This window comes from Stegostoma tigrinum, chromosome 5, assembly GCF_030684315.1.
Source record: "Stegostoma tigrinum isolate sSteTig4 chromosome 5, sSteTig4.hap1, whole genome shotgun sequence".
Classification (NCBI taxonomy): domain Eukaryota; kingdom Metazoa; phylum Chordata; class Chondrichthyes; order Orectolobiformes; family Stegostomatidae; genus Stegostoma; species Stegostoma tigrinum.
In genome coordinates, this window is record NC_081358.1 from 91,966,174 (window position 1) to 91,992,168 (window position 25,995).

At 42.1% G+C, this 25,995-nt stretch overlaps 1 protein-coding gene across 2 annotated transcripts in view; it reads left to right on the forward strand.

Annotated features, from left to right (window-relative positions):
- Positions 1-25,995, forward strand: part of si:dkey-22o22.2 (neural-cadherin) — a 276,496-nt gene that overhangs the window by 236,699 nt on the left and 13,802 nt on the right. Inside the window, exons 27-32 of one of the 2 annotated variants that reach the window (XM_048530230.2) lie at positions 4,438-4,618; positions 14,484-14,650; positions 17,392-17,656; positions 19,546-19,726; positions 20,768-21,021; positions 24,704-24,867. In XM_048530230.2, coding sequence (XP_048386187.2) covers positions 4,438-4,618; positions 14,484-14,650; positions 17,392-17,656; positions 19,546-19,726; positions 20,768-21,021; positions 24,704-24,867 — 1,212 coding nt within the window. The remainder of the gene's footprint in view (positions 1-4,437; positions 4,619-14,483; positions 14,651-17,391; positions 17,657-19,545; positions 19,727-20,767; positions 21,022-24,703; positions 24,868-25,995) is intronic. The other variant, XM_048530231.2, reaches the window with a different exon arrangement.

A 25,995-nucleotide genomic window follows, 5' to 3' on the forward strand; every position in this document is an offset into this window, starting at 1 on the left:
TCAAAATCCTTTGGAAGAAGTACTGAGGGTGGCAAGGGCTCAGAGTGTTCTCTGGATAGGCGACTTCAATGTACATCACTAAGAGTGGTTTGATGGAACACTAGTGACCAGATGAGCTCCAAAGGACATAATTACTAGATTAGAAAGTAATAAACATAATTCCAATACTTATAAATTGAAAAAGAGGTCAAATTGAGAATGACAACTTGTTAGTTTGATGTCAATAAGAGAAATATTTTAGAATCTATTATGAAAGATGTGATAACTGCACATTTAGAAAAGAATGGCAAAGGTATGAAGAGTTAACATGGATTTATGATGGAGAGAAGTCATATTTGACAATCTCATTGAAACTTTTTGAGGATATTACTTACATTACTGACAAAGGAGAACCAACGGATTTTCTGTAATTATATTTTCAGAAGCCTTTTGATGAGGCCATGCGCAGAAGGTTAGTAAATAAAATTGAAGTCCATGGGATTAGGGGACATATACTAGTGTGAATTGTGATTAGTTCACAGACAGAAAGCAGTGGAGGAATAAACAGATCATTCTCAGGATGGCAGGTTGTTATGAGCAGGACAGCAGAAGAATAAGTACCATGGCTACATATGTTCACAAAGTATTTACATAATTTGGATGTAGGGACTAATTGACATATTTCCAAATTTGCCAAGTTTAATAACAAACTGGGTGGTAACCAAAATTGTGAAGAGGTTGCAGAGAGGCTTTCTGAGGATTTGGATAGGCAAAGTGAATGTGCTAGAACACGGCAGTGAAATATAATGTGAATAAATGTAAAGTTAATACCATTGGTTAAAAAAAGCAGAATATTTCTTAAACAGTGAGAGGTTAGAAAGTGCTGGAGTCCAAAGGGAGCATGGGGGTCCTCATTCAAGTTAGCAGATATAACCAGCTATTATGAAAGAAAATTATACATTGACATTTATTGCAAAGGGATTTGAGTGCAGGTGTAAGGAAATCATTCTGCAACTGTGTAGAGCTTTGAGACCAGAATTGGAGTATTGTTTACAGTTTTGATTCTCTTATCTAAGGATGGGTACTTGTATATAATGTGTAACGGAGGTCCATCAGATTAATGACTGAGATGTTAGAATTGTTTTATGAGGTGAGATTAAGGGCACCGAGCCTGTATTCCCTGAAGTTTTGATGTATGAGGGGTGACCTCAATGAAACTTCGAAAATTCTTATAGGGCATTACAGAATGGGCATACATAAGATGTTGATTCTAATACAAGGGGTCATAATTTTCGGAGAAGGGTTAGGCATCGAAGAGTGGTGGGAGGAGGGATTTCTTTATTCAAAGGGTGATGAATGTTTGGAATTCACGATCCCACAGTGCTATGGGAGTTTACTTTCAATTATTGAGCATGTTCAGGACAGAAATTGCTAGATTTCTGGAGACTAATGATATTGAGACGCTTGGAGAGAGTACAGGCAACGTTCTAATTGAATGGTGGAGTAGGCTCACCAGTCTGAATGGCCTACTTCTGATGCTATCTTCCTATGTTCCTATATTAGATACAGGTACATTTCCTACAATGCGATAGTTACATTCTTGTGTGACCTCGTGCTATAGAAAACTGTCATAGAAAATCGCGTTATGGGGAAATTGCTGTAGAAAATCGCTATACCTGTACAGCAGAAAGTTCACATTATCCCAACAGCATCCACTATTCGTCAATCTGTGACAGCCAATTTGCATTAACATACCTGTATGTGCCAGCTGGCAAGAAAGCCAACAAAAGAGAAAAACTCAAATCAATCTTACCAATCTCACCCACTGCAGTCTGTTTGTCTAAATGTCTTACACTCTCTCTCTGGGCTCTGTCTCCACATATTTTGTTCCTCCTTTCCCCACCATACCCCCAACTCCTGCCTTCAGATGCAGATGATTCTGCCCATGACGATATCAATAGGAGTTTCCACCAGACAGTCATTGTGGATACAAAGTCCCAAAATCACTGTGAGAATACCCTCCATCATTCTGTGTGGCTGAATGAGCCAATTTTGACCAGATCTAGCAGCTTGTAACAGAGCATTCTAGGTTTTATGGGTCATTAGCAACAGTAGAATGATATTCAAAAATTTGTAACTTCATGGTCTGGTGTATCCCATACTTTATCATTATCATCCAGCTGGGATGTCAGCCTAATTCATTGAGGAGTTCAGGAGTGCATATCAGGAGCCTCATCAGACTTACCTAAAGTGAGGTGAAGCTACAACACAGGATTACAAACACATTGCAGTGCATAATTCAACAGTACCTCCTACAAACTCCACCACGTATAATGCTAAGGGCAGCAAATACACAGGAACACCACTACGCCAAGGTCTTCCCCAGGCCACCCACCACCTTGATTCAGAATTGTATTCTGTTCCTTCACAATTGCCAGATCAAAATCCTGGAACTTCTCCCTCACCTTGCAGGTGTACCTACACAAAGTGGAAGGCAGCGGTTCAAGAAGACAGCTTGTACCATTTTCTCAAAAGCCTGGTCTTAGGGATGGGCAATAAATGTTGGCCTAGCCATTGCCATTCACGCTCTTTGAACAGATATTTTAAAAAATTGCTGTGGATTGTGACTTTCACTTCGGACTCAAAAAATGCTTGCACTTCATTTACAAAAACTAAAATTGTTGGAGAAAGTCAGCATGTTTAGCAGCACCTGTGGAGAGAAAGCAGAGTTAACATTTTGGGCTCAGTCACCTTTTTAGGAGTAGCTAGGGAAAGCAGATATATATACTGAAGATACGGGGTGGGGGTCTAGTGAGGGTAGGAGGAACAAAATACAGAGCCCAGAGAGAGAAAGGCATTTAACCACACAAGGGGATGGATAGTAAGCCAGGGAGAAATAAAAGTTGATAATGGGGACCATGAGTAGGTGAAAATAGGTTGGCTGTGCTGAAAGCAGCCCATGTCATGACAGTGATAATACTGTGTGGAGCTGGAGGAACACAGCAGACCAGGCAGTATCAGAGGAGCAGGAAAGTTTATGTTTTGGATCGGGATCTTTCTTCAGAAGAGTCTTCAGAAAAACCTTTTTCTGAAGAAGATTCCCAACCTGAAATGTTAATTTTCCTACTCCTCTGATGTTGCCTGACCCGTTGTGTCCCTTCAGCTCCACACTGTGTTATCTCTGACTCCAGCATCTACAGTTCTTGCTATTTCCGTGACATGACAGTGCCTGGGCAGTGGAGCTGGATAAAGGACATGTCAGGAAGGTGTTCAGGTTTTAAGAATATTGAATAAAGACCGAACGAACTGCAGATGCTGTAAATCAGGAGCAAAAACAAAATTGCTGGTGAAGCTTAGCAGGTCTGGCAGCATCTGTGAAGGAAAAAACAGAGTTAATGTTTTGGGCCCGGTGACCCTTCTTCCTGGAACTTCCTCCAGTTCTGAGGAAGGGTCACCAGCCTCGAAACATTAACTCTGTTTTTTCCTTCACAGATGCTGCCAGACCAGCTGGGCTTCTCCAGGAGCTTTGCTTTTGCTCTAATAATATTGAACTCGATATCGCGTCCTGAAGGCTGCAAGGTCCCAAACAGTAAATGAAATGCTGGATAACAAGGTGTGGAGCTGGATGAACACAGCAGGCCAAGCAGCATCTTAGGAGCAGGAAAGCTGACTTTTCGGGCCTTGACTCTTCATCAGACTCGAAACGTCAGCTTTCCTGCTCCTAAGATGCTGCTTGGCCTGCTGCGTTCAACCAGCTCCACACTTTGTTATCTCGGATTCTCCAGCATCTGCAGTTCCTATTATCTCTGAGAAAATTAAATGCTGTTTTGTAACTGACACTAAACCTCACTGTTTACTACTAGCTAATTCCTATTCCACAAAATTGCTCAAATACACGCTCCACCCAAATGTTCCTCGCCCCTACATATGGCAAAAATGACAGAGGTGATTCTTTTTTATTCATTCGTGGGATATGGACATCAGTCTTGCAATATAGTTAAGCTGCAGGAAGGTTTGAGCATGTAGCCAAAATAACCTGCAGGTGGCCACACAAAAAATAATGCTCTGTATTTAAAAGTATTTTGTTTTTGATGAGAAGTTGCTGATCTAAATCACTTCCTCATGGTCAATCCCGGGATAGCATTGGCACAGGCCTGGCAGTAGGTCACATCCCTGGCCTTAGGCCGAATGGAAGCAAGAGGGATAGGAGGGAAAATATAAATTATACAAAAGAATACATAACGTATTTGTTAATATTCTAGAAATTCTAAATGTCTTGCATGAAATGTCCACTTCTGACCATTAATTATTTATGAATGTTATGTTATTTATTTAAGTTTACATGATTTAGTTTACATCCTAAACAGAAACATGAAAAATTTCTTATTTATACGTTGCTACAATAATTTGCGAATTTTATGTTTATCTCCTAAACTGCTCATTTCTCTCCAATGTTAGGTGTATGACCTGGCCAATCCTGCAGAATTCCGAAACAGTGCCCCAGGCTGTGCAGTGACTGATGGAGTTTGCCACAGCGCTGGGACATTCTCTTGTGGCATACATGGCAAGTGTTTAGGAGAATGGGGTTCTTTCAGTTGTGACTGCAAACCAGGCTACACCGGATATAAGTGCGACAAAGGTAACAACAGTTCTTGGAACATCATGATTAATTGCCACTCCCTTGTTCATGAAATATTTTTCCTTTTACCTGTTTCCTTCATTTCAATAATTTCTTCTGAAACTTATTGCCTAGTTTTCCATAAGACGACAAGAAAAAGGAGCATGAGTTGACCCTTCAGCCCCTTGAGCCTTCTCTGTAATTCAGATAGATGATGGCTGATCCACTTGGGTGTAGATAGACTTTTGGAATGACAGAGAATAAGTAAAATGCTTTAAAGACCATGAGATATAGGAGCCGAAATTAGGCTATTCGGCCCATCAAGTCTGGTCCACCATTCAGTCATTGCTGATAATTTTCTCAACCCCATTTTTGCAATCACGCTGCTTTTCCTATGCACTGTATATTAAAGTGTTATGAACAAAGCTTTATAACTGTGCAATGGCTGAGCATCAGAGACATTTGACGCAAAACCAAACAGTACCATGTATTTTTAGTAGTATTGAGTTTTTTTGTTTCATTTATTCATTTTTGTGAGATGTGGGCTTCGCTGGCTCAGCCAGCATTTAATGCCTGCCCCTAGCTGCATTCTTGAAGTGCTGCAGCCCATCTGCTGTGGGTTCACCCACAATGCTATTAGGGAGGGAATTCCACCAACAGTGAAGGAACACTGATTATATTTCCAGGTCAGGATGGTGAGTGACTTGGAAAGGATTTTGAAGGTGGTGGTGTTCCCAGGTATCTGCAGTCCTTGTCCTTCTAGATAGAAATGGTCGTGGGTTTGGAAGGTGCTGTCTGAGGATTTTTGGTTACTTTATGCAGTGCATCTTGTAGATAGTACACACTGCTGCTACTGAGCATCAACGGTGGAGGCAGTAGTGTGGATGTAGTGCCAATCAACCTGGCTGCTTTGTCCTGGATGGTGTCAAGCTTCTTGAGTGCTGTTGGGGCTGCATCCATCCAGGCAAATAGGAAGTATTCCATAACTCTCCTGACTTGTGCTTTGTAGATGGCTGACAGGCTTTGGGGAGTCAGGAGGTGAGATACTTGCTGTAGTATTCCTAGCTTCTGACCTGCTGTTGTGGCCACTGTCTTTATGTGGTGAGTCTAATTGAGTTTCTGGTAAATGATAACCCCCAGCATGTTGACAGTGATTAATTCAGTGATGGTAACACTATTGAATATCAAGGGCTGGTGTTTAGATTGTCTCTTATTGGAGATGGTCATTGCCTGGCATTTGTGTGGTGCAAACGTTACTTGCCACTTGTCAGCCAAAGCCTAGATATTGTTCATATCTTGTTGTATTTGGATATGTGTCTGAGAAGTTGGGAATGGTGCTGAACATTGTGCAATCTTTGGCAAACATCACCACTTCTTACCTTATGAATCAGCCATAGAATCAGAGAACTCCTACATTGTGGAAACAGGCTATTTGGCCCAACAGATCCACACCGCCCCTCCAAAGTGCATCCCATCCAGACCCATTCCCTTACCCTGCATTTCCCCAGTCTAACACACCTAACCTAAACATTCCTGGGCACTATGGGCAATTTAGCATGGCCAATCCACCTACCCAGCACATCTTTGGACTGTGGGAGGAAACCGGAGCACCCGGAGGAAACCCACCAGGACACGGGAAGAATATGTAAACTCCACAAAGACAGTCACCCGAGGGTGGAATCGAGCCCAGGTCCCTGGTGCTGTGAGGCAGCAGTGCTAAACACTGAGTCACCATGCCGTTATGATGGAGGGAATGCCGTTGATGAAGCAGCTGAAGGTGGTTGAGCCCAGGACACCACCACGAGGAACTCCTGCAGAGATGTCCTGGAGCTGAGATGATTGACCTCCAACAACCACAACCATCTTCCTATGTGTCAGGTATGAGTCCAACCACTGGAGGGTTTGCCCACAATATCCATTGATTCCAGATTTGCCAGTGTTCCTTAATGCTATACTCAGATGAAAGCAGTCTTGATGTTAAAGGTTATCACTCTCACCTACTTCTGGTATTCACCCCTTTTGTCCATGTTTGAACCAAGGCTGTAATGAGGTCAGGAGCTGAGTGGCCCTGGCAGAACCCAAACTGGGAGTCACTGAGCAGGTTATTGCTGAGCAGGTGCTGCTTGATAGCACTGTTCATGACACCTTCCATCACTTTACTGATGATCGAGAGAAGGCTGTTCAGGTGGTAGTTGGCCGGGTTGGATTTGTCCTGCTTTTTGTGTACAGGACATACTTGGGCAATTTTCCACATTGTCAGGTGGATACCAGTGTTGCAACTGTACTGGAAGATCTTGGCTAGGGGAGCGGCATGTTCTAGAGCACAAGTCTTCAGTATTATTGCCAGAATGTTGTCAGCCCCTGTAGCTTTTACAGTAACCAGTGCCTCCAACCATTTCTTGATATCATGCAGAATGAATTAAATCGGCTGGAGACTGGTATCTGGCGTGCAGGAGACCATTGGAGGAGGCCAAGATGGATCATCCACTCTGCACTTCTGGCTGAAAGCTTAAGCCTTACCTTTGCACTGATGTACTAGGCTCTTCGATCAATGAGGGTGAGGATATTTGTGGGCCCTCCTCCTCCAGTGAGTTATTTAATTGTCCACCACCATTCATGACTGGATGTAGTGGAACTGCAGAGCTTAGATCTGATCTGTTTGTTGTGGGATTGCTTAAGTTTGTCTGTTACTTGCTGCTTATGTTGTTTGGCATGCGAATAGTCCTGTTTGCTGGCTTCACCAGGTCGACACCTCAACTTCAGGTGCTGCTCCTAGCATGCCCACCTACATTCTCTATTGAACCATGTTTGATCCCCTGGTTTGATGGTAATGGTTGACTGGGAGGGTATGCTGGCCCATGAGGTTACAGGCTGTGCTGGAGTACAATTCTGCTGCTGTTGATGGTCCATACCGCCTCATGGATGCTTGGTCTTGAGTTGCTAGATTTGTTTGAAATCCGTCCCATTTAGCACGGCGATAGTGTCACACAACATGGAGGTTACTCTCAATATGAAGGCAGGACTTCGTCTCCACAAGGACTGTGCAGTGGTTGCGCTTACTGATCCTGAAATGGACAGATGCACCCGCAGTTGGCAGATTGGTAAGGATGAGGTCAAGTGTGTTTTTGCCTCATGTTAGTTCTCTCACCACCTGCCACAGACGCAGTCTAGCAGCTACGTCCTTTAGGACCGCACCAGCTCAAACCGTAGTACTGCTGCCACATCAGAATGCCAACATTCTTTATGTTCATGTCCATGTTAGTTTATGTGTTTTGCTATAGCAGTTTAATCTTTGTGTGGGTCTCTGTGTTATCTATCATTTCTATCCATAGCCATTCTTTAAACCTTCATGTGCCATGCATCCTCTTTTGCATGACCCGTTCCTAAGTCTTTACCTATGCGCTCTGGGATTTCAGCTCATTATCCTGATTTTCACTCACTGCCTGCAGGAAAATTCCTGACATTTGCTTGACTGGGCAAATCACAAATTCAAGAAGCTCTTGTTGCATAATAAGTTGATTGATGCTTTCCTTACTGTTGTGCTGCACAAGGTGTCGGAGCTTTGACTCACTGTGGATAATTAGAACATCCAAAAGCAGGCAGGTTTGTGTTGGAGAGATAGTAGGAACTGCCGATGCTGGAGAATCTGAGATAACACCGTGTGAAGCTGGATGAACACAGCAAGCCAAGCAGCATCGGCGGAGAAGGGTCTCGACCTGAAACGTCAAACTTTCCTGCTCCTCTGATGCTGCTTGGCCTGCTGTGTTCATCCAGCTTCGCGCCGTGTTGTCTAGGTTTGTGTTGGGTTGGATGTGAAAGTTTGGAATAATCCCAAACCCGAATTCCAAATTCATTTTGTATCTATTCATGTCTAGTTCTAACAGAGCAAGGGAAGTGAGACAAACAGCAAACCCATGGTCAAGAACCACTGCGCCATTTGCTGCTCTTCACATAAGCCTCAAAGCAAAAGTCATTCTCCTAGACTAATGAGGCAGTAACTGATATCAATGCTTAAAAAAACTTAGTGGTTTGTCCCCTCTAGAGGAATTATCCCAGCCTTCTGGCCAATATTTGTCCCTCAAATCCAGCTTCATAAAATAAAAGATAATTTGCTGTTTGTGGGAGTTTTTGGTACTCAGATTAGATGTTGCATTTCATAAATTACAATAGTAACTGCACTTCTAGAGTACTCGCATTAGCTGTTAAACTGCTTTTAAATGTCTGTAGTGATTAATGGTGCTCTATAAATGCAAGCCTTTCTCTTCATTTTCATTTGTTTTTTTTGTTTTTTTGATCCTTCCTTTTTGTGTGCTAACTTGGAGACCAACTTACCACCAGCCCAGAGTTAACAAGGTGTAGAGCTGGATGAACACAGCAGGCCAAGCAGCACCAGACAAGCAGGAAAGCTGACGTTTCCGGTCTGGACCCTTCTTCAGAGATGGGAGAGGGGAAGGGGGCTCTGAGATAAATAGAGAGAGAGAGGGGAAGGCAGATGGAAGATGGATAAAGGAGCAGATAGGTGGAGAGGGGGTGGACAGGTCAAGGAGGCAGGGATGAGGCTAGTAGATGGGAGGTGGGGGTGGGGGTTGAAATGGGAGGAGGGGATAGGTGGGAGAAAAGATGGACAGGTCAGGGAGGTGGGGATGGAGCCAAGAAAGGTGAGTGTAGGTGGTGAGTTAGGATGAGGGTTGGTCAGTCAAGGGAAGACGGACAGGTCAGGGAGGCGGGGACAAGCTGGGCTGGTTTTGGGATTGGTTGGGGGCGGGGAGATTTTGAAGCTGGTGAGGTCCACATCGATACCATTGGGCTGCAGGGTTCCCAAGCGGAATATGAGTTGCTGTTCCTGCAACCTTCAGGTGGCATCATTGCGGCACTGCAGGAGGCCCAGGATGGACATGTCGTCTAAAGAATGGGAGGGGGAGTTGAAATGGTTCGCAACTGGGAGGTGCAGTTGTTTATTGCGAACTGAGCGGAGGTTTTCCACAAAGTGGTCCCCAAGCCTCCACTTGGTTTCCCTGATGTAGAGGAAGCCACACCGGGTACAGTGGATTTAGTATACACATTAGCAGATGTGCAGGTGAACATCTGCTTAATGTGGAAAGTTTTCTTAGGGCCTGGGATAGGGGTGAGGGAGGAGGTGTAGGGTCAGGTGTAGCACCTCCTGCGGTTGCAGGGAAAAGTGCTGGGTGTGGTGGGGCTGGACGGGAGTTTGGAGTGGTCAAGGGAGTCCTAGAGAGAGTGGTCCCTCCAGAAAGCAGATAAGGGTGGGGAGGGAAAACTGTCTTTGGTGCTGAGGTCAGATTGCAGATGGTGGAAGTGTCGGAGGATGATGTGTTGTATCTGGAGGTTGGTGGGGTAGAATGTGAGAATGAGGGGGATTCTGTTTTGGTTATTATTGCGGGGAGGGGTGTGAGGGATGAGTTGCGGGAAATGCGGGAGACACGGTTGAGGGCATGTTTAACCAAGGGGAAGTTGTGGTCCTTGAAAAACGAGGATAACTGGGATGTCCAGGAGTGGAATGCTTCATCTCGGGAGCAGATGCAGCAAAGTTGAAGGAATTGGGAATAGGGGATGGCATTCTTGCAGGAAGGTGGGTGGGAGGAGGTGTATTCTGGGTAGCTGTGGGAGTCGGTGGGCTTGACATAGATATTCGTTTCTAGGTTGTTGTCAGAGATGGAGACAGAGAGGTCCAGGAAGGAGCGAGAGGTATCAGAGATAGTCCAGGTGAACTTAAGGTTGTGGTGGAAGGTGTTAGTGAAGTGGATGAACTGTTCAAGCTCCTCGTGGGACCACAAGGCCACATCGATACAGTCATTGATGTAGCAGAGGAATAGGTGGGGGATAGGGCTAGTGCAGCTATGGAAGAGGGATTGTTCCACTTATCCTACAAAGAGTCAGGCATAGTTTGGGCCCATGTGGGTACTCATGGCCACCCACTTTGTCTGTAGGAAGTGAGAGGAATTGAAGGAGAAGTTGTTAAGGGTGAGGACGAGTTCGGATGAGGGTGTCGGTGGAGGGGGACTGGTCGGACCTGCAGGACAGGAGGAAGTGGAGGGCATTTAGGCCATCTGCATGCGGAATGCAAGTGTATAGGCACTGGACATCCATGGTAAAAATGAGGTGTTGGGGACCAGGGAACGGAGGTTTTGGAGGAGGTGGAGGACGTGGGTGATGTCACAGACGTACGTGTAAAGTTCCTGGACCAGGGGGCAGCAAATGGAGTCGAGATAAGTGGAGGTAAGTCCATGGTGAAGATGAGGTGTTACCGCTAGCCCAGCAACTTTTACTGCCATCTCTTTTTCTCACACTCCATACTGTTTGTGTAGACAATGCCAGTTTGCAGAGAAACGCTGCAACTTGCAAGGACCTGTCTCTTCACACGTTTACCACAAACAGGAAAAAGAGAGTCAAAGACCCCAAGAGTGAAAAGGGGAGGAAATTGATGTTGTGACAAGGATATGGCATTAGACTGCCTGATATGGTCCAGTTCTTGCCTGTCATTTTATTGGCCAGAACAGCAAATGAAAATTGAGACCAAATGTAACTTCCATCTCTATTTGAAGGATCATATTGAGAAAGATTACAATATCAGGAGCAGGAATGCCGAGTAACCACCAATTTTATACTGCTTCTTGCCAACACTGCCATCATGTGGAGAAACATGAATAGCAGATTTTATATCAGAGTTAATAGTGTGGAGCTGGAGGCACACACAAGTCAGGCAGTGTCAGAGAAGCAGGAAAGTCAACATTTCAGGTTTACACCCTTCATCCAATCCTGTTCATTCAGCTCCACAGTGCATTGACTCTGACTCCTGTATCTGAAGTTCTTGCTATCTCTTAGACTTGATATCAGAATCATTTGTGGAAGAAATAGTAATGAGGACAAATATGTTATTGAGATATGAAGAATGGGGCAAAATTTCCTGTTAACTGCAATTCTAGTGCAGCTTGGGCACAATGTATCGTTCCCTTGTTCTGGACCCCTCACTCCCGATCTTGGCTGGGGTCAATATAATTAGCATTAATTTGGTTCTGTTTTTAGTGAGACTTGGGGGGTGACACAATGGGGAGTGATAATGGTGGACAGAGGTTTGTGGGTGCAGATGTAGTTATTAACTCTTCCGATATCTGTTTCTGCAATATCAACCACATCACCTGCAATGTTGTAAGAATTGAAATATATTTTCACATCTTTAGCAGTGCCCTTTCATTTTTAAATGATCCCCTATCTCCCATAACAACCCTGGAAACCTGGTGTTCCTAGTCCCCTGTGTTACTCAGGTGCAAATGACAGGTTGTACATCATGTACCATATTTCAGTGATCTGTATTTAGTAACGATACAATTGTGCAGGCTTAGGTGAATGCATGGAGTGCCTGAAATCATTGTTGGAATTGATGTTGAAGAGTTTAAAGAACATTCAATTTTCTAATAAGTAAGGAGAAGCTTTGACCTGAAAAAAACCAAAATGGTCTTGCTATGATGATAAAGTGGATTGATCCTAGAATCCCTACAGTGTGGAAACAGGCCCTTTGGCCCAACAAGTCCACACCAACCCACAGAGCATTCCATCCCATCTCCCTATAACCCACCTAATCTACACATCCCTGAATGCTACTGGCAATTTAAGATGACCAATCCATCTAGCCTGCATTACTGTGGGAGGAAACCAGAGGACCCAGAGGAAACCCACACAGACACAGGGAGAATGTTCAAATGTCACATAGACAGTTGCCTGAGGGAGGAATTGAACCTGGATACCTAGCCCTGTGAGGCTGAAGTGCTAACCACTGAGCTACCATGCTGCCCCAATTTGATTTCCTTACCTCTTTGTATTCTTAAACTGATTAAATTATTGTTAAATAAGTGGCAAGAGGAGGCCAGCTGCTTTCCCATGTAGAGGGAAGGAACTCTGGAGGTAAGTCATCTTTGTATCTCCTTTAATTTCAAACTTGAAAATGCTGTCATCAATTTTTGTGAGAGGAAACTTGGAAGCACTGCAAATTGAGTGCAGCGACTATGATAGTGAAATGTGAGGCTGGATGAACACAGCAGGCCCAGCAGCATCTCAGGAGCACAAAAGCTGACGTTTCGGGCCTAGACCCTTCATCACCTACCTGATGAAGGGTCTAGGCCCGAAACGTCAGCTTTTGTGCTCCTGAGATGCTGCTGGGCCTGCTGTGTTCATCCAGCCTCACACTTTATTATATTGGATTCTCCAGCATCTGCAGTTCCCATTATCACTGCAGTGACTATGATACCCAGTTTTATGACCATCATCTAAGTTGATGTAAACCAGAGGAAGAGTAAATGTCAAAATGTGTTTGCTTTGTCTGGGTTTCTCCCCTTTGCTGATCTTTCCATGGCATTGAGTGGGATGTTGTCATCAAGAACCTGCAACCCTCAGTTAGCTCACTCAAAGCCACTCATCTAGTGTCAGTTCAGACAAGTGTTGTTGGCAGGTTCTTAGAGCATGGAAATGTTCACAGTCAATACCTTTTTGTGTTCGCATCCACATCTACAGAGAGAATGTTTCCTCTTGTTGGGAAGAGCATATCTAGAGACCTTAATATAAAATGGCCAGCAAAAAATTTAATGGAAAATTCCAGAGTTTAATGGGGAATTCAGAAGAAGCATCTCTACCCAAAGCATGGTATGAATGTGGAGCTCACTATCACAGCATGGTTAAACAAATATTATGAATGCATTCATGTGGAATCTAGACAAGCAAATCTGGAAAAATGGAATGGATAGTTATGATGTGGATTTAGGTGGGAAATAATAGGAAAAAGAAGGCCAAGTGGAACATAAACATGGGTGTGGACTGGTTGTGCCAACTGGATGAGTCTCTGTTGTATATGCAATGTAATCCTGGGTATACGCATTTACCAATACATCACTGGCTGATTTTGCTCTTCATACTCCAATTGAGGCCAATTATCTTTACTCTAGTACTGCTCAGAGATTGATTAACTCTGCACAGACCTGGATTCATCCTGGATAATTTGCTGCCACCTATTTGTTAGTAGGTAAAAAAATGTCTGAAAAACCAACAGACAAATTTCAATTGGTACATACTTAGTATGGCCCAAGGAAGAACTGATTAATTTTTATAAATGGTGCATATCCAAAACTGCAACTTGGAATATTCCAAAGGATCCATTGAATCTGAGAGGTAATATGAATTTACTTTCTGTTTAGAAAGTTGTTGATTGTTGTGGATTGTCTCAGCTGAGGGGGTGGAGATTTTGAGCAGAGTTTTCATGACAGACTGTTGGCTGTGGATTGACATGAATGTTCCTCAATAAGATGGAAGTTCTTAATAGAAAGATTATTTTGGCTTTGTAAATACAGAGTTTCAAAACAAGCACGAGAAAACCTTTTGGAAGAATTGTATAATTGTAATAAACAGCAATGACTAAGTATATTTAACTATTTTCTCCATCTCCAAAACTTACATTTTTTGGTGACTATTTTATGATGATGTTTTTTATCCATGTTTCAAGGGCCACTTAATATTGATAGTAATGGTTATTTCTTATGAGGAAAGTCCCCACAGATCTAGATTGTTGCCACTACACAAAACTTGAATTTTCTCTGAAATAGTGAAGAATACTTGATTTTAATTCTATCGGCACATTTTCTCAGAAAAACAAATCTCAGCTAACAGTGCATTTCTTTTACAATGTAGTTAAACACTGAGGTAACGAAATGTAGCACAACTATGCAATCGACTGGTTACCCTCTTCACATGCTGTCAGAGCTTTTATAACTTAAAACAAACATGAAAAGATAATGAGTGTTATTCAACTGATAGAGATTTATATTTTGTGTTGTAATTACTTATGTTTTGAATAGCTCTTCATCTTTTGTTTTTCCCATAGCTTTGCCTGAATGGTCCTTTGAAAAGGACAGTCTGATTCAGTACCAGCAGAAAGGAGCACTTAGCACGCGCAGAACACAAGTGCAGCTGATGCTTCGTACCCGACATCCTAACTGTTCACTCTTCAGCCTAGCATCCAAGGACACCAGTGAATACATTACACTGGAGGTAGCAACCAAAATGTTTTGTTCAAAACATGCATGCAGAGTCTATACACTACCCATAGCTCTTCCCAGGATTTAACTCCAAAACTATCAGGCTTTGCGATGCAATCAGAATTCCTCAGTGAGGGGTTAAACATGCTACATGTAACTCTACCATAACATCAAATTGTTCATGTAAATTAATGCATCATCTCAGCAGCATGTTTAGGCCATTCTTTCGTTTGGGGCAGCACGGTGGCTCAGTGGCTAGCACTGCAACCTCACAGCGCCAGGGACCCAGGTTCAATTCCAGCCTTGGGTGACTGTCTGTGTGGAGTTTGCACGTTCTCCCTGTGTCTGCGTGGGTTTCCTCCGGGTGCTCCGGTTTCCTCCCACAGTCCAAAGATGTGCAGGCTAGGTGGATCGGCCATGCTAAATTGCCCATAGTGTTCAGGGGTGTGTGGGTTATAGGGGGATGGGTCTGGGTGGGTTGCTTCAAGGGGCGGTGTGGACTCGTTGGGCCGAAGGGCCTGTTTCCACACTGTAGGGAATCTAATCTAATCTAATCTAGTTCTTTGGAGACTCTAAATGGAGAGAAAAATAAAACATGGAATTTAATGTGGTCAAGTTTAAAGTCATCCATTTTACATCTGAATGAACAAAAAGTCTGAATCTTTTAAAATGTAGGAGCCGTGAGGAAGCATACAAATTTGTATTCAAACGCACAAATAGCTAAAAGCTAATCACAATGGTATGAAAAGTAATCAAGAAAAAAAATTGGCCTTTATCTCAAAGGCATGGATGTAATACAGCAAACTTTTTATTTACTGGCACCTGTGGTTTATCAAAAGGTCCACATAATCAAAGTAGAAACACACACTAAGCAATAGAAATGTAATGCAATGGGTATGCACATCACTGCTATCATTTATTTACGGCATAAATCACCTAAATAATAAAGCAATGTTGCTTTAATTAAAACTTACTAACTGAGCCTTCTCACTTGCACCCTCAGCTGACCACCCACACGCCGCCGAGATTAGAAAATACAGTAAACTTCCAGTATTTCAAGGGTGTTTTTGACGGCCCATCAAGAGTGTCGGTTCATAAAGTACTTGTTAAAACAAAGTTTGCTGTAGTTCAGTTGTTGAGCATTGATTAGAGCCCATCGGGGGCACAGGCTTCAGTTTTAACAGCAAGCCACTGAATATTTATGGTAATGAAAACATGAAATGCTGGAGCAACTCAGCAGGTCTGTCAGCACCTGTGAAGAGAGTTAACGTTTTGAGTCAGATATTCAGGTTGCGAAGGTTCTGTCCACAGATGCTGCCAGACCTCCTGTTCTTTCTGATTTTGTTTCAGATTTCCAGCATCTGCAGTGCTTTTCTTTTTATTTATTGATTTTGGTGAGGGTAGAGGTTGATGCAGGAGCAGTGGTCCAGGAATGAAAGCAAGGTTTTATGGTTTAAATCATGAGTAAATATTGCATAAACGTGGCCTATATTTCCTTCAGTTTATAAGATTGAGGGGGTGCTGAACTGAGTCTCAAAATAATAAAAAGATTTATCAGGTTAAATGCAGAAAGTTATTTCCTGTGACGGGGAATCCAGAACAATTGTATCAGAGATAATGGGAACTGCAGATGCCGGAGAATTCCAAGATAATAAAATGTGAGGCTGGATGAACACAGCAGGCCAAGCAGCATCTCAGGAGCACAAAAGCTTGGCCTGCTGTGTTCATCCAGCCTCACATTTTATTATCCCGGAACAATTGTGTCTATTTTAAAATTAGGGGGAGGTAATATAGGAGTCAAGTGTAGGACCTAAGTAGATTTTACTTAGTTAAAGATATCAAGAGATATGGAACGAAGGTGAGGAAGTAGAGTTGAGTTACAGATTATTGATGGTCTAACTGATTGGTGGAACTGACCTCATGGTATAAATGACATACTTATGCTGCTGTGTCATGACTGGAGTGAGAATGATTCAGGAAATCAAAGTTATTCCATGTTAGGCTGGAAGCATCCTTTCTTTAAATTTTCACAGGGACATATTTTGTAATGAAGATTTATTTTGCTTGATTTTTCCTCTCCTTTAACTTCGCATTTTGTCCATTATTTATTCATGGGATATGAACATCACAGGATGGGCCAGCAATTATTGCCCGTCACCACCTTGAATTGCTGCAGTTGATCTGCTGTAAGTATGATCACAATGCTGTTAGAGAGCGAGTTCCAGGATTTTGACCCAGCAACAATGAAGGAACAGTGTTCTAGTTCCAGTCAGGACGGTGTGTATCTGGGAAGGGAACTTGCAGGTGGTGGTGTTCCCATCCATCTGCTGCCCTTGCCCCTCCAGCTGGTAGACTTTGGGGGTTTAGGAGGTGCTTTTGCCTCAGCAAATTGCAATGATGCACGCTGCTGCTACTGTGGACAGAGTGATTATTTAATGTTCTGGATGAGGTAACCACCATACAAGTTGCTTTAGTTTGAATGGTATTGAGTTTCTCAAGTGTTGTTGGAACTGCAATCATCCACGCAAGTGGAGATCACACTCCTGACTTGTGCATTGTAGGTAATAGACAAGCTTTGGGAAGTTTAAGGTCAGTTCATGGCAAGAACTCCCAGCCTCTGATGCATTATTATAGTCACAATACTTATATTGCTGGTCCTGTTAAAAGTTTCTTGTCAGTTGTAACCTCGAAATAGTTGTTGGTACGATTGTTAAATGTTTCAAATGTTTCTTCTGTTTTGCTCATGTGTAATAGATTATTGGTGGATATTTTGGAATCTGTGTCAATCTTGGTGATGGGGAACATTCATTAAAATTGCAAACTATGCGTGTTGACAACGGCCAGTGGTCCCTCCTAAACATGGATCGACATGACAATGAATTTACGTTGCGCCTTAATGATGGAGGGGGGGTCCATCAGGTGACAGCTTCTCTTGGCACCCACCGAGAAATAATCATCAATCCTGCAAGTCTGGTACTGGGCAAGAGCCTTCTGGAGCATCCACCAAATGATTTCCAAGGTACAACATTATACATAATACTGGACCAAGTTGGAAAATTGTTTAAAAGCTGCTCTGGAGCAAGATGTAAATAGCTGCAGAAACATCCACAATAGAGAATAGTAACATTATACAGAATCATATAGGGATCAGAACAATGAGGGGTATTGTGAGATTTGAGGCAGAATTGGACTTAAAGCCCAACAAAGTCCAACGCTTCAATATCAGAAGCGTCACATTCCATCTTTTATGCTTTTGGCCAGGAATGATGTGGGTTTCTCGCTAGCCGCCATGAATTGACAATTATTGCTTGATAAATGCCTTGTTAATGACCCAACTCACTTCATTAATATTCAGCTTCCTATCTCACCAAACATGCTGAACAAGCTGTATGCCAAGTTAACTCATCATAGAAATCAGAACAAGTATTGATGGATTCAGAGAGGAACACAGCAGGTCAGGCAGCATCAGAGGAGCAGGAGAATCGATGTTTTGAGCTGAGAGTATAGTGGGTTTGGAGCGGAGTGTGGTGGTGTTGGAATGGACTACGGTGGGGTAGGAGCGGAGTGCGGCGGGGTTGGAGCAGAGTGAGTTGCGGAGTCAGCGGTCCCTACAAAAGGCAAATAGGTTTGGGAAGGGAAATATCTCTTTAGTGATGGATTTCAAATAAGCCATACTCTTTGTTTAGCTGTCCTCTTCCCCTTTATGAGTTGATGAGACATCTCTGGGCTTTTATTGATTTTATTTGCCATTATTTGTTTGTGTTCTTTTTGCCTTCCTAATTTCCATTTTGAATTCTGTTCATTTCTTTTTGTGCTCCCTTAGGTTTTCACTCTGAGCACTTAATATCTGTCTTAAACTTTTGTTTTGGCTTTAACCTCCCTGTATGCTTCTTTACACCTAGCATCCTTTAGAATTAGAAGTCTCACTGCTTTTCTTTGCAGGAATATGTTTGTTCTGAATCCTGTCTAACTCCTCCCACTTCTCTCATACTAACTTGGCATCAAGTAGTTGGTTCCAGTTCATTTTTGTTGCATCACATTTCAGCTTCCTACATTTCTCCTTTTGTTACTTGATGGTTTGGTCTGCCTTTGTCTTTTTTTTCATACTGACGCTAAACCTTGCTGAAGTGTGATCGCCAGTATGAAAATGCTCTTCCACTGATGTCTTTTCTACTAGCCAGCTTCATTTGCTAAAACTATGTCCAACAATAGTCGTCTCTTACCCATCTTGTCCAAGATTGTCATCTCAGGCCAGAGAAGTGAGTTTCTGAAATGTGATCCTGCGTCTGAAATGCATTTGCCCCTCATCTTGTCTCTGACAGACGTGGGCAGGGAGATCTTGGGTTTTGTGCTCCATTGTTTGGTGCAGGAGGAGTGCAGTGCTGAGTTGGGCTCATTAGAAGGTTCATATTTCTCAGAGATAGCAGCCCAATATGCACCATCCCAAATTCTGTTTATATCTTTATATTTAACCGCTAATAGCTTAAGGTACCCTGAGCAGTTTTTCATTGGGATGGTTAGAACATTAATGGTTGATTCACTTTGGATCAATCCTAAGGGCAAAGCCCCAGCAACAGGAAACTATCCCCTTCATTAACCAAAGAAGTGAAGCAATATACATTGCAAATCAGCTGATTAACAATTAACAAGAAATTTTATTCATTAATAGGATGTGGGTATTGCCCGCATTTATTGTCTGTCCCTTGTTGCCCTTGAGCAGGTGGGGGTGATCTGCTTTCTTAAACCACTGCAGTCCATGTGCTGTAGGTAGACCCATGTTGCTAAACAAAGGGTGGTACAGCTTTAGTAGTTGGTCTTAAAGTGTTTGTTTTTATTGGCTATGTATTCAATGATGGCTGAAAGGCTAAAGTAAAAAAGCTAAACACTCGTGCCTTTGCTTGAATTTAGGCTGCATGCGTGATGTTCGATTAAATGGTCATCTCTTACCAATGGATGGAACAAATACAATGTTAACTGCTACCCTAGAACGACAGAGTATAACAGTTGGCTGCCACTCAGTTGCCTGTAGCAGCAGGCCCTGTTCTATCCCTTTCTATTGTGTGGATTTATGGAGAAAACATGAGTGCAGGTACAAGAATGCGAATTCTTTGTAAACACTAATGTAACCATGTCATGTAATGAACCTCTAGTTACCAGACTAATTGAAAGAAAAACAAAGCAGGGCTGACAGCACCCTTTGAACTCCAAGCGTTTAACTGTGTTTCACTTTCCACAGATGTTGCCAGACCTCAGGAGTTTCTCCAGCACTTCCTGTTTTGACACTGCTTACCAAGTTGGGTTATGTCTGGAGGTTTCGTTCCAACTGCCATGATCACATGCTCCTGTTTTTAGTGGACCAATGTTCCATCTTCTTGCTATACTGCCACCACATTCAAGTTGGAAAGTGATCAAAATTATTTGTGACTCAAGTGAATGGTCCTTGATAGTCAAACAATCTTTCATCCTTTAACAGCTATATTTTCATAGTTAATGAAAGAAAGGAAAATGTTGTAAGAAATGTTCAAAATGTTTTCATGGTCATTGGAGCTTGCTCACAGCAGCATCTTGGAGATTATTTGCCAATTCCTGGAAACTCCTTCCTGGAGGGTTGGTAGTTCAATTAATCGTAAATAGCATTAATATGCAGTGCTCAGCAAATAGTGAATATGGATTTTCACTGTTTAGATCCAGTCAAGTGTTTAATTGTCTGCATCAAACATTGTACACTATCCAGTAATTAACTGCTTGAAAATACACAAATATTGTGCCTTTACTCTGTTTTTTATACTTTTCAATCATGTTAAACCTATGATCATATTTGTATATTTCTTTTCATCATACAAGACATCTAGAAAAGAAACTGCATGATACAGTTATTATGCTGACATAAACATTCACAGTCTGCAGTCACAGTTTCCCAGCTGGTGACTTTATGATTTGATACTTGCCATCAAGATGCCATCAGACTTTTTCCGACAGGAAGCAAAAGTTGGGAAAAGAATTACTTTCTTGTGTTTGACTCGAAAGCAGCATTCTCAAAATAAGCTTGAGGGAGATGTAGGAAAACTGAGATAAAAATATATCGAATTCTTTTCTGAAAGGTTGTCATTCTTGCCTGTGTCTAATCCAGGTGTCCAATTGGTCAAGTGACAGTGATTAGTAACGGAACAGGCCTTGAGCACTGTGCAATGTCACCGTGTGGAGCATGGACATGTCGGAACGGGGGCACATGCATTGCTCAAACACTGGATACGTTCATCTGCCATTGCAAAGAAGGTTACAAAGGACAGCAGTGTGAGATAAGCATGGTGACTTCAGGAATTCCAACAGTGCTGAACATCAACTTCATCCTGGCTGTCAGCTCATGCCTCCTCCTCTTACTAGGTAGCTCATAATGTATTACTCATTAATGTGCTCCTCTTCTGATCTAAGTTGTCCCATTTGGCATCTTTGCTGATGTCATATGACATCATATGACTTCCCAATATGCACTAATTCTATGTCTGTCTGTTGTAACCTTTGTGTTAAACTTTCAAGAGCCAGATTCATTTGTGTTCCTTGAAGTGTTCTTCAACACTGTTATGATTCCAGCTGATGTAATTACTGGAAAAGTCAGATCCCAGTCTGAAATTTGGCTTGATAGATCATATTTTTGTTCTGATTTTTGCTTTAACACTGAAACATAAGCCCACAATGCTGCAGGTTCTTTTCACACTAAAGCAGAAGTTTATGAACAAAAGAAATGAGGATAAGATAGAATTAGTCAAACAATCTTAATGCAAATTCAAAAGATTTTTATCCACATATTAAAAGTGTAATCCCATTAATCCTATAACACTCATCTATAAATTGAAAAGAAAAGCAATGCTCTCTTTTACAGTACCCAAAATGAACATCTGGCACAAGTGTATCTGAAAACACCACTTGTGCAGTAATCAGAATCCCTGTCTCTAATGCCTCAATTGATTTACGTCACATGATTTCAAATTATAGTATGAAATTGCAGATAACCTCTTCCTGGAACTGTTATACGCACGAGCTTAAATTTAATCAACTTTATGAAACATCTTTGCATTTTTATCCCAATAGTTCTAATCATGGAACATCACCAACTCTTTACTCGAAGATAATCTAAATTTGCCACGTCCTTCCCTTCTCAGCAACATTGGTCTGTGCTGCGATCCAAGAACTTCTCAGGGCTGCTCAAAACTACAGTAAGAGTAAAGCAAAAACCACTCTAAACTATAGGTCATTCCTTTAAGCTTACTAAAAAAACTCTTCTGATCTTCCAAACTGGAGATTGTTTATCTTGTTTGGTTATACAACCCTACTAATGTACACAAGATCCTACTAATTCTAAAGCTCATCATACAGTCATAGAGATGTACAGCATGGAAACAGACCCTTCGGTCCAACTTGTCCATGCCGATCAGATATCCTAAATAAATCTTGTTCCATTTGCGAACATTTGGTCCATATCCCTCTAAACCCTTTCCTATTCATATACCCATCCCAAAGCCATTTTTTCTCTGGCAGCTCATTCCATACATGCACCGCCATCTGTGTGATAAAGTTGCCCCTCAGGTCCCTTTTAAATCTTTTCTCTCTCACCTTAAAACTATGCCGTCGAGTTTTGGTCTCCCCCACCCTGAGGAAAAGGCCTTGGCTATTCTCTGTATCTGTGCTCCTCATAATTTTATAAACTTCTATAAAGTCACCCCTCAGCCTCCGACGCTCCAGGGAGAATAGCCCCGGTCTATTCAGCCTCTCCCTTTAGATCAAGCCCTCCACCCTGGCAACATCCTTGCCAATCTTTTGAGAATCCTTTCATGTTTCATAACATTCGTCCTTTAACAGGGAGACCAGAAATGAATGCAGTATTCTAAAAGTGGTCTACGGAACCCTGCAGTCCAATGGTATCAATGTGGATTTCACAAGCTTCAAAATCTCCCCTCCCCCCACTGCATCCCAAAACCAGCCCAGCTCATCCCCGCCTCTCTAGCCTGTTCTTCCTCTCACCTATTCCCTCCTCCCACCTCAAGCACACCTCCATTTCTTACCCACTAACCTTATCCCTGCCCCTTTAACTTGTCTGTCTCCTCTCCACCTATCTTCTCCTCTATCCATCTTTGATCCGCCTCCCCCTCTCTCCCTATTTATTTCAGAACCCTCTCCCCATCCCCCTTTTCTGATGAAGGGTCTAGGCCCGAAACATCAGCTTTTGTACTCCTAAGATGCTGCTTGGCCTGCTATGTTCATCCAGCTCCACACTTTGTTATCTCGGATTCTCCAGCATCTGCAGTTCCCATTGTCTGTAGCCAATATCCTGTACAGCCGCAATATGACTTCACTCCCAACTCCTATACCTAATGCACTACACCACCAATTTTGGTGTCATCTGCAGACTTACTAACCGTACACCCAATGTTCACATCCAAATCATTTATATAAATGATAAAAAGCAGGGGACTCAGCTCCAATCCATGTGGCATATCACTTGGTACAGGCTTCTAGTCTGAAAAACAGCCCTGCATTACCAGCCTCTGACTCCTACCTTTGAGCCAGTTCTGCATCCACATAGTTAGTTCATCTTCTATTCCATATGATTTAACCTTTTGAATGCCTTACTGAAGTCCATGTAGATCACGTCCACCACTCTGCCCTCATCAATCCTCTTCGATGGCTTCTTAAAATAAAACATTTAATTTAGTGAGACACGATTTCCCAGACCCACCTCAAAACTATTTTAAAATAAATGACCATGGCTACAGAAATATTGACAAGTTAATTATTAACTGCAGACATGAAGAAAACCCACATGATGCTAACTCAAAAAAAACAGAAAAAAATTGCAATAATAAACTCAACTTCCGATATTAAAAGTAAAATAAACCATACACTCTACATCACACTATGCATACTAAGAGCAAGTGATTTTGCACAAGCAGCACTCAAGTTTCCACACTTCACGTGGAACCAGGAATTGCTGCCTCGGTGTTGCCATTTTGTGCAGAAAGGCTCCAGAGGCCAGAAAAGGATAAACTCCTCAGCATAGGCAAAATTGCTTAACATAATAACACACTTGTTTTGCACATAATTCTTGGTTGAGAAAGCAGGCTGATTGAATCTCAAGCATTTCCAGACATTACTCAGTAATGAAGGTGAACATGAGAGTAAGAGTTTCTTCATTCACAGTACAACAGCAATCTCAAAGAGACTGGGTTTTCTAATGTTGGAGACTCTTAACTTGCTAGAATCATTGATACATACAACACAGAGGGAGGTCATTCAAGACTTTTTTTTATTTTCTCATGGCAAGCAAGCACTACAGGGAAGGCTAGTATCATTGGCTAATGCTGAATAGCTGACAAAAAGATGCTACTAAGTCTTGAGCTGATGCACTCCACATGCTGTAAGAACATCTGAAGATTGTGACTGTGGTGACATTCTGTTAACACAATCCACAATCAAATCCACAGTCTTGCCCTCATCAAATATATTGATACACTGTTCGGCTCTCTATATTCTTCCCATTACTTTCCATTGTGTTTCTTTAGTGTACTTAATGGGAATTTCTGTATAATATTGAGTAGAAATGAAATATTTGTACTAGATAAGGACATCTGCAAACAATATTAATTTTCCATCTCACATTTACCCCCTAAGTAAAGAAACCTAAAATGAAGTTATATTAACTGCCCCTAGAAATTTGTTTGTGCTTTATCTGTCTAATTTATGATTTTAAGGGCTGTGCCCTTCCCTCACCCCAAAACTGAATTATCCAATTGTAAACTGGCATCTGTTTGTTTACTACAGAGCGGTTATATCTGTCTCCACATATTAAAGAATAAGCTTGCTATGGTGTAGTAGACACTGATCTAGATTTTATAATTATCATTATTTTAACACACCATCAGTAATTCAATTATATCATGGGGTTTTGACAATGTTAATTGAATAATATAAACAACTGCAGTCTTTTTCTCTGAGTAATGGAATAGCATTTACAGGCATGGAGTAAAAACTCAAATACAAATCTGTCACAACTTTATCTTTGCTATTTCAGTTCTGGTAATTGGCTTCAGTATATGGGGCCTGTGTGGAAAAACCAAGTTCCAGAAAGGAGGAGTTTACCATATACCTGTTGAGCATGAAAGCTGGGAAGATGTACGGGAAAATATTCTGAATTATGATGAGGAAGGTGGTGGAGAAGAAGACCAGGTATGCAAGGTTGTTTAACCTTCCTTCTACAAACATTTAGAATTAATTGTCAGGGCTGATTTTTTTTTGTGCGATGAATCAAATCTTTTTGCTCTGCTTTGCAAAATGCTGCTGGAGAGCCTAGTTTTGCTGTGTTTTCACCTCAGGATCTAAATTATAATCAGTCGAGACTCATGGAAAAACATTTCCTCTCTGAGCTGGGTTCAAGCATCTTGTGTAAACTGAATGTGGCCAATTTCAATTTTTGTTGGAGATGGACAATAATAGAAAGTACAAATACTGCCTGAACTCAGTCACTTTCATGGATGGCATGGTGGCTCAGTGGCTCAGTGGTTAGCACTGATGCCTCACAGCACCAGGGACCCAGGCTCAATTCCAGCCTCACATAATCGTCTGTGTGGAGTTTGCACATTCTCCCCGTGTCTGCATGGGTTTCCTCTGGGTGCTCCAGTTTCCCCTCACAGTCCAAAGATGTGCAGGATAGGTGGATTGGCCATGCTAAATTGCCCATAGTGTTCAAGGATGTGTAGATTAGGTGAATTATTGGTCTATGGGCCTGGGTGGGATGCTCCAAGTGTCAGTGTGGACTTCTTGGGCCGAAGAGCCTGTTTCCATGCTGTAGGGATTTTATGATCTTCTAGAAGGACAAGACATGAGTAAATATTGCCTACAAATCACACACCATCACTAGCTGGTCATATATTCACTGTTTTTTCATTACTGATTATGCAAACACCTGGAATTACCTAGCTGATAGCATAACAGGTGTATTTCACCTCATGGACAGTAGTGGTTCGGGGATGCAACTCACCACCATTTTTTCAAAGGTATCTAGGAATAGATAATTCCTGAATTATCCCAATCCTGCAAGGGCTGGCCTAGCTAGTAACACTGACTTGCTGTAGCTGATTGATGTCGAGAATTGAATTGAGTTGAATTTGCTTTAATGTTGCATGTACGCAAATGACTATGGCAAAAAGTCTACAGTCATTGCATTACAGTGCCATCTTAGGCACCTAGGTACAGATACTTAACATCAAATTCTTAGGAAATAAAAAAAATAGAAAATTAAAGAAATAATTAGTCCAGCATTATAGGTCGTAGGTGTAAATTGGAAAAATAAAGAAGTAAAATGTT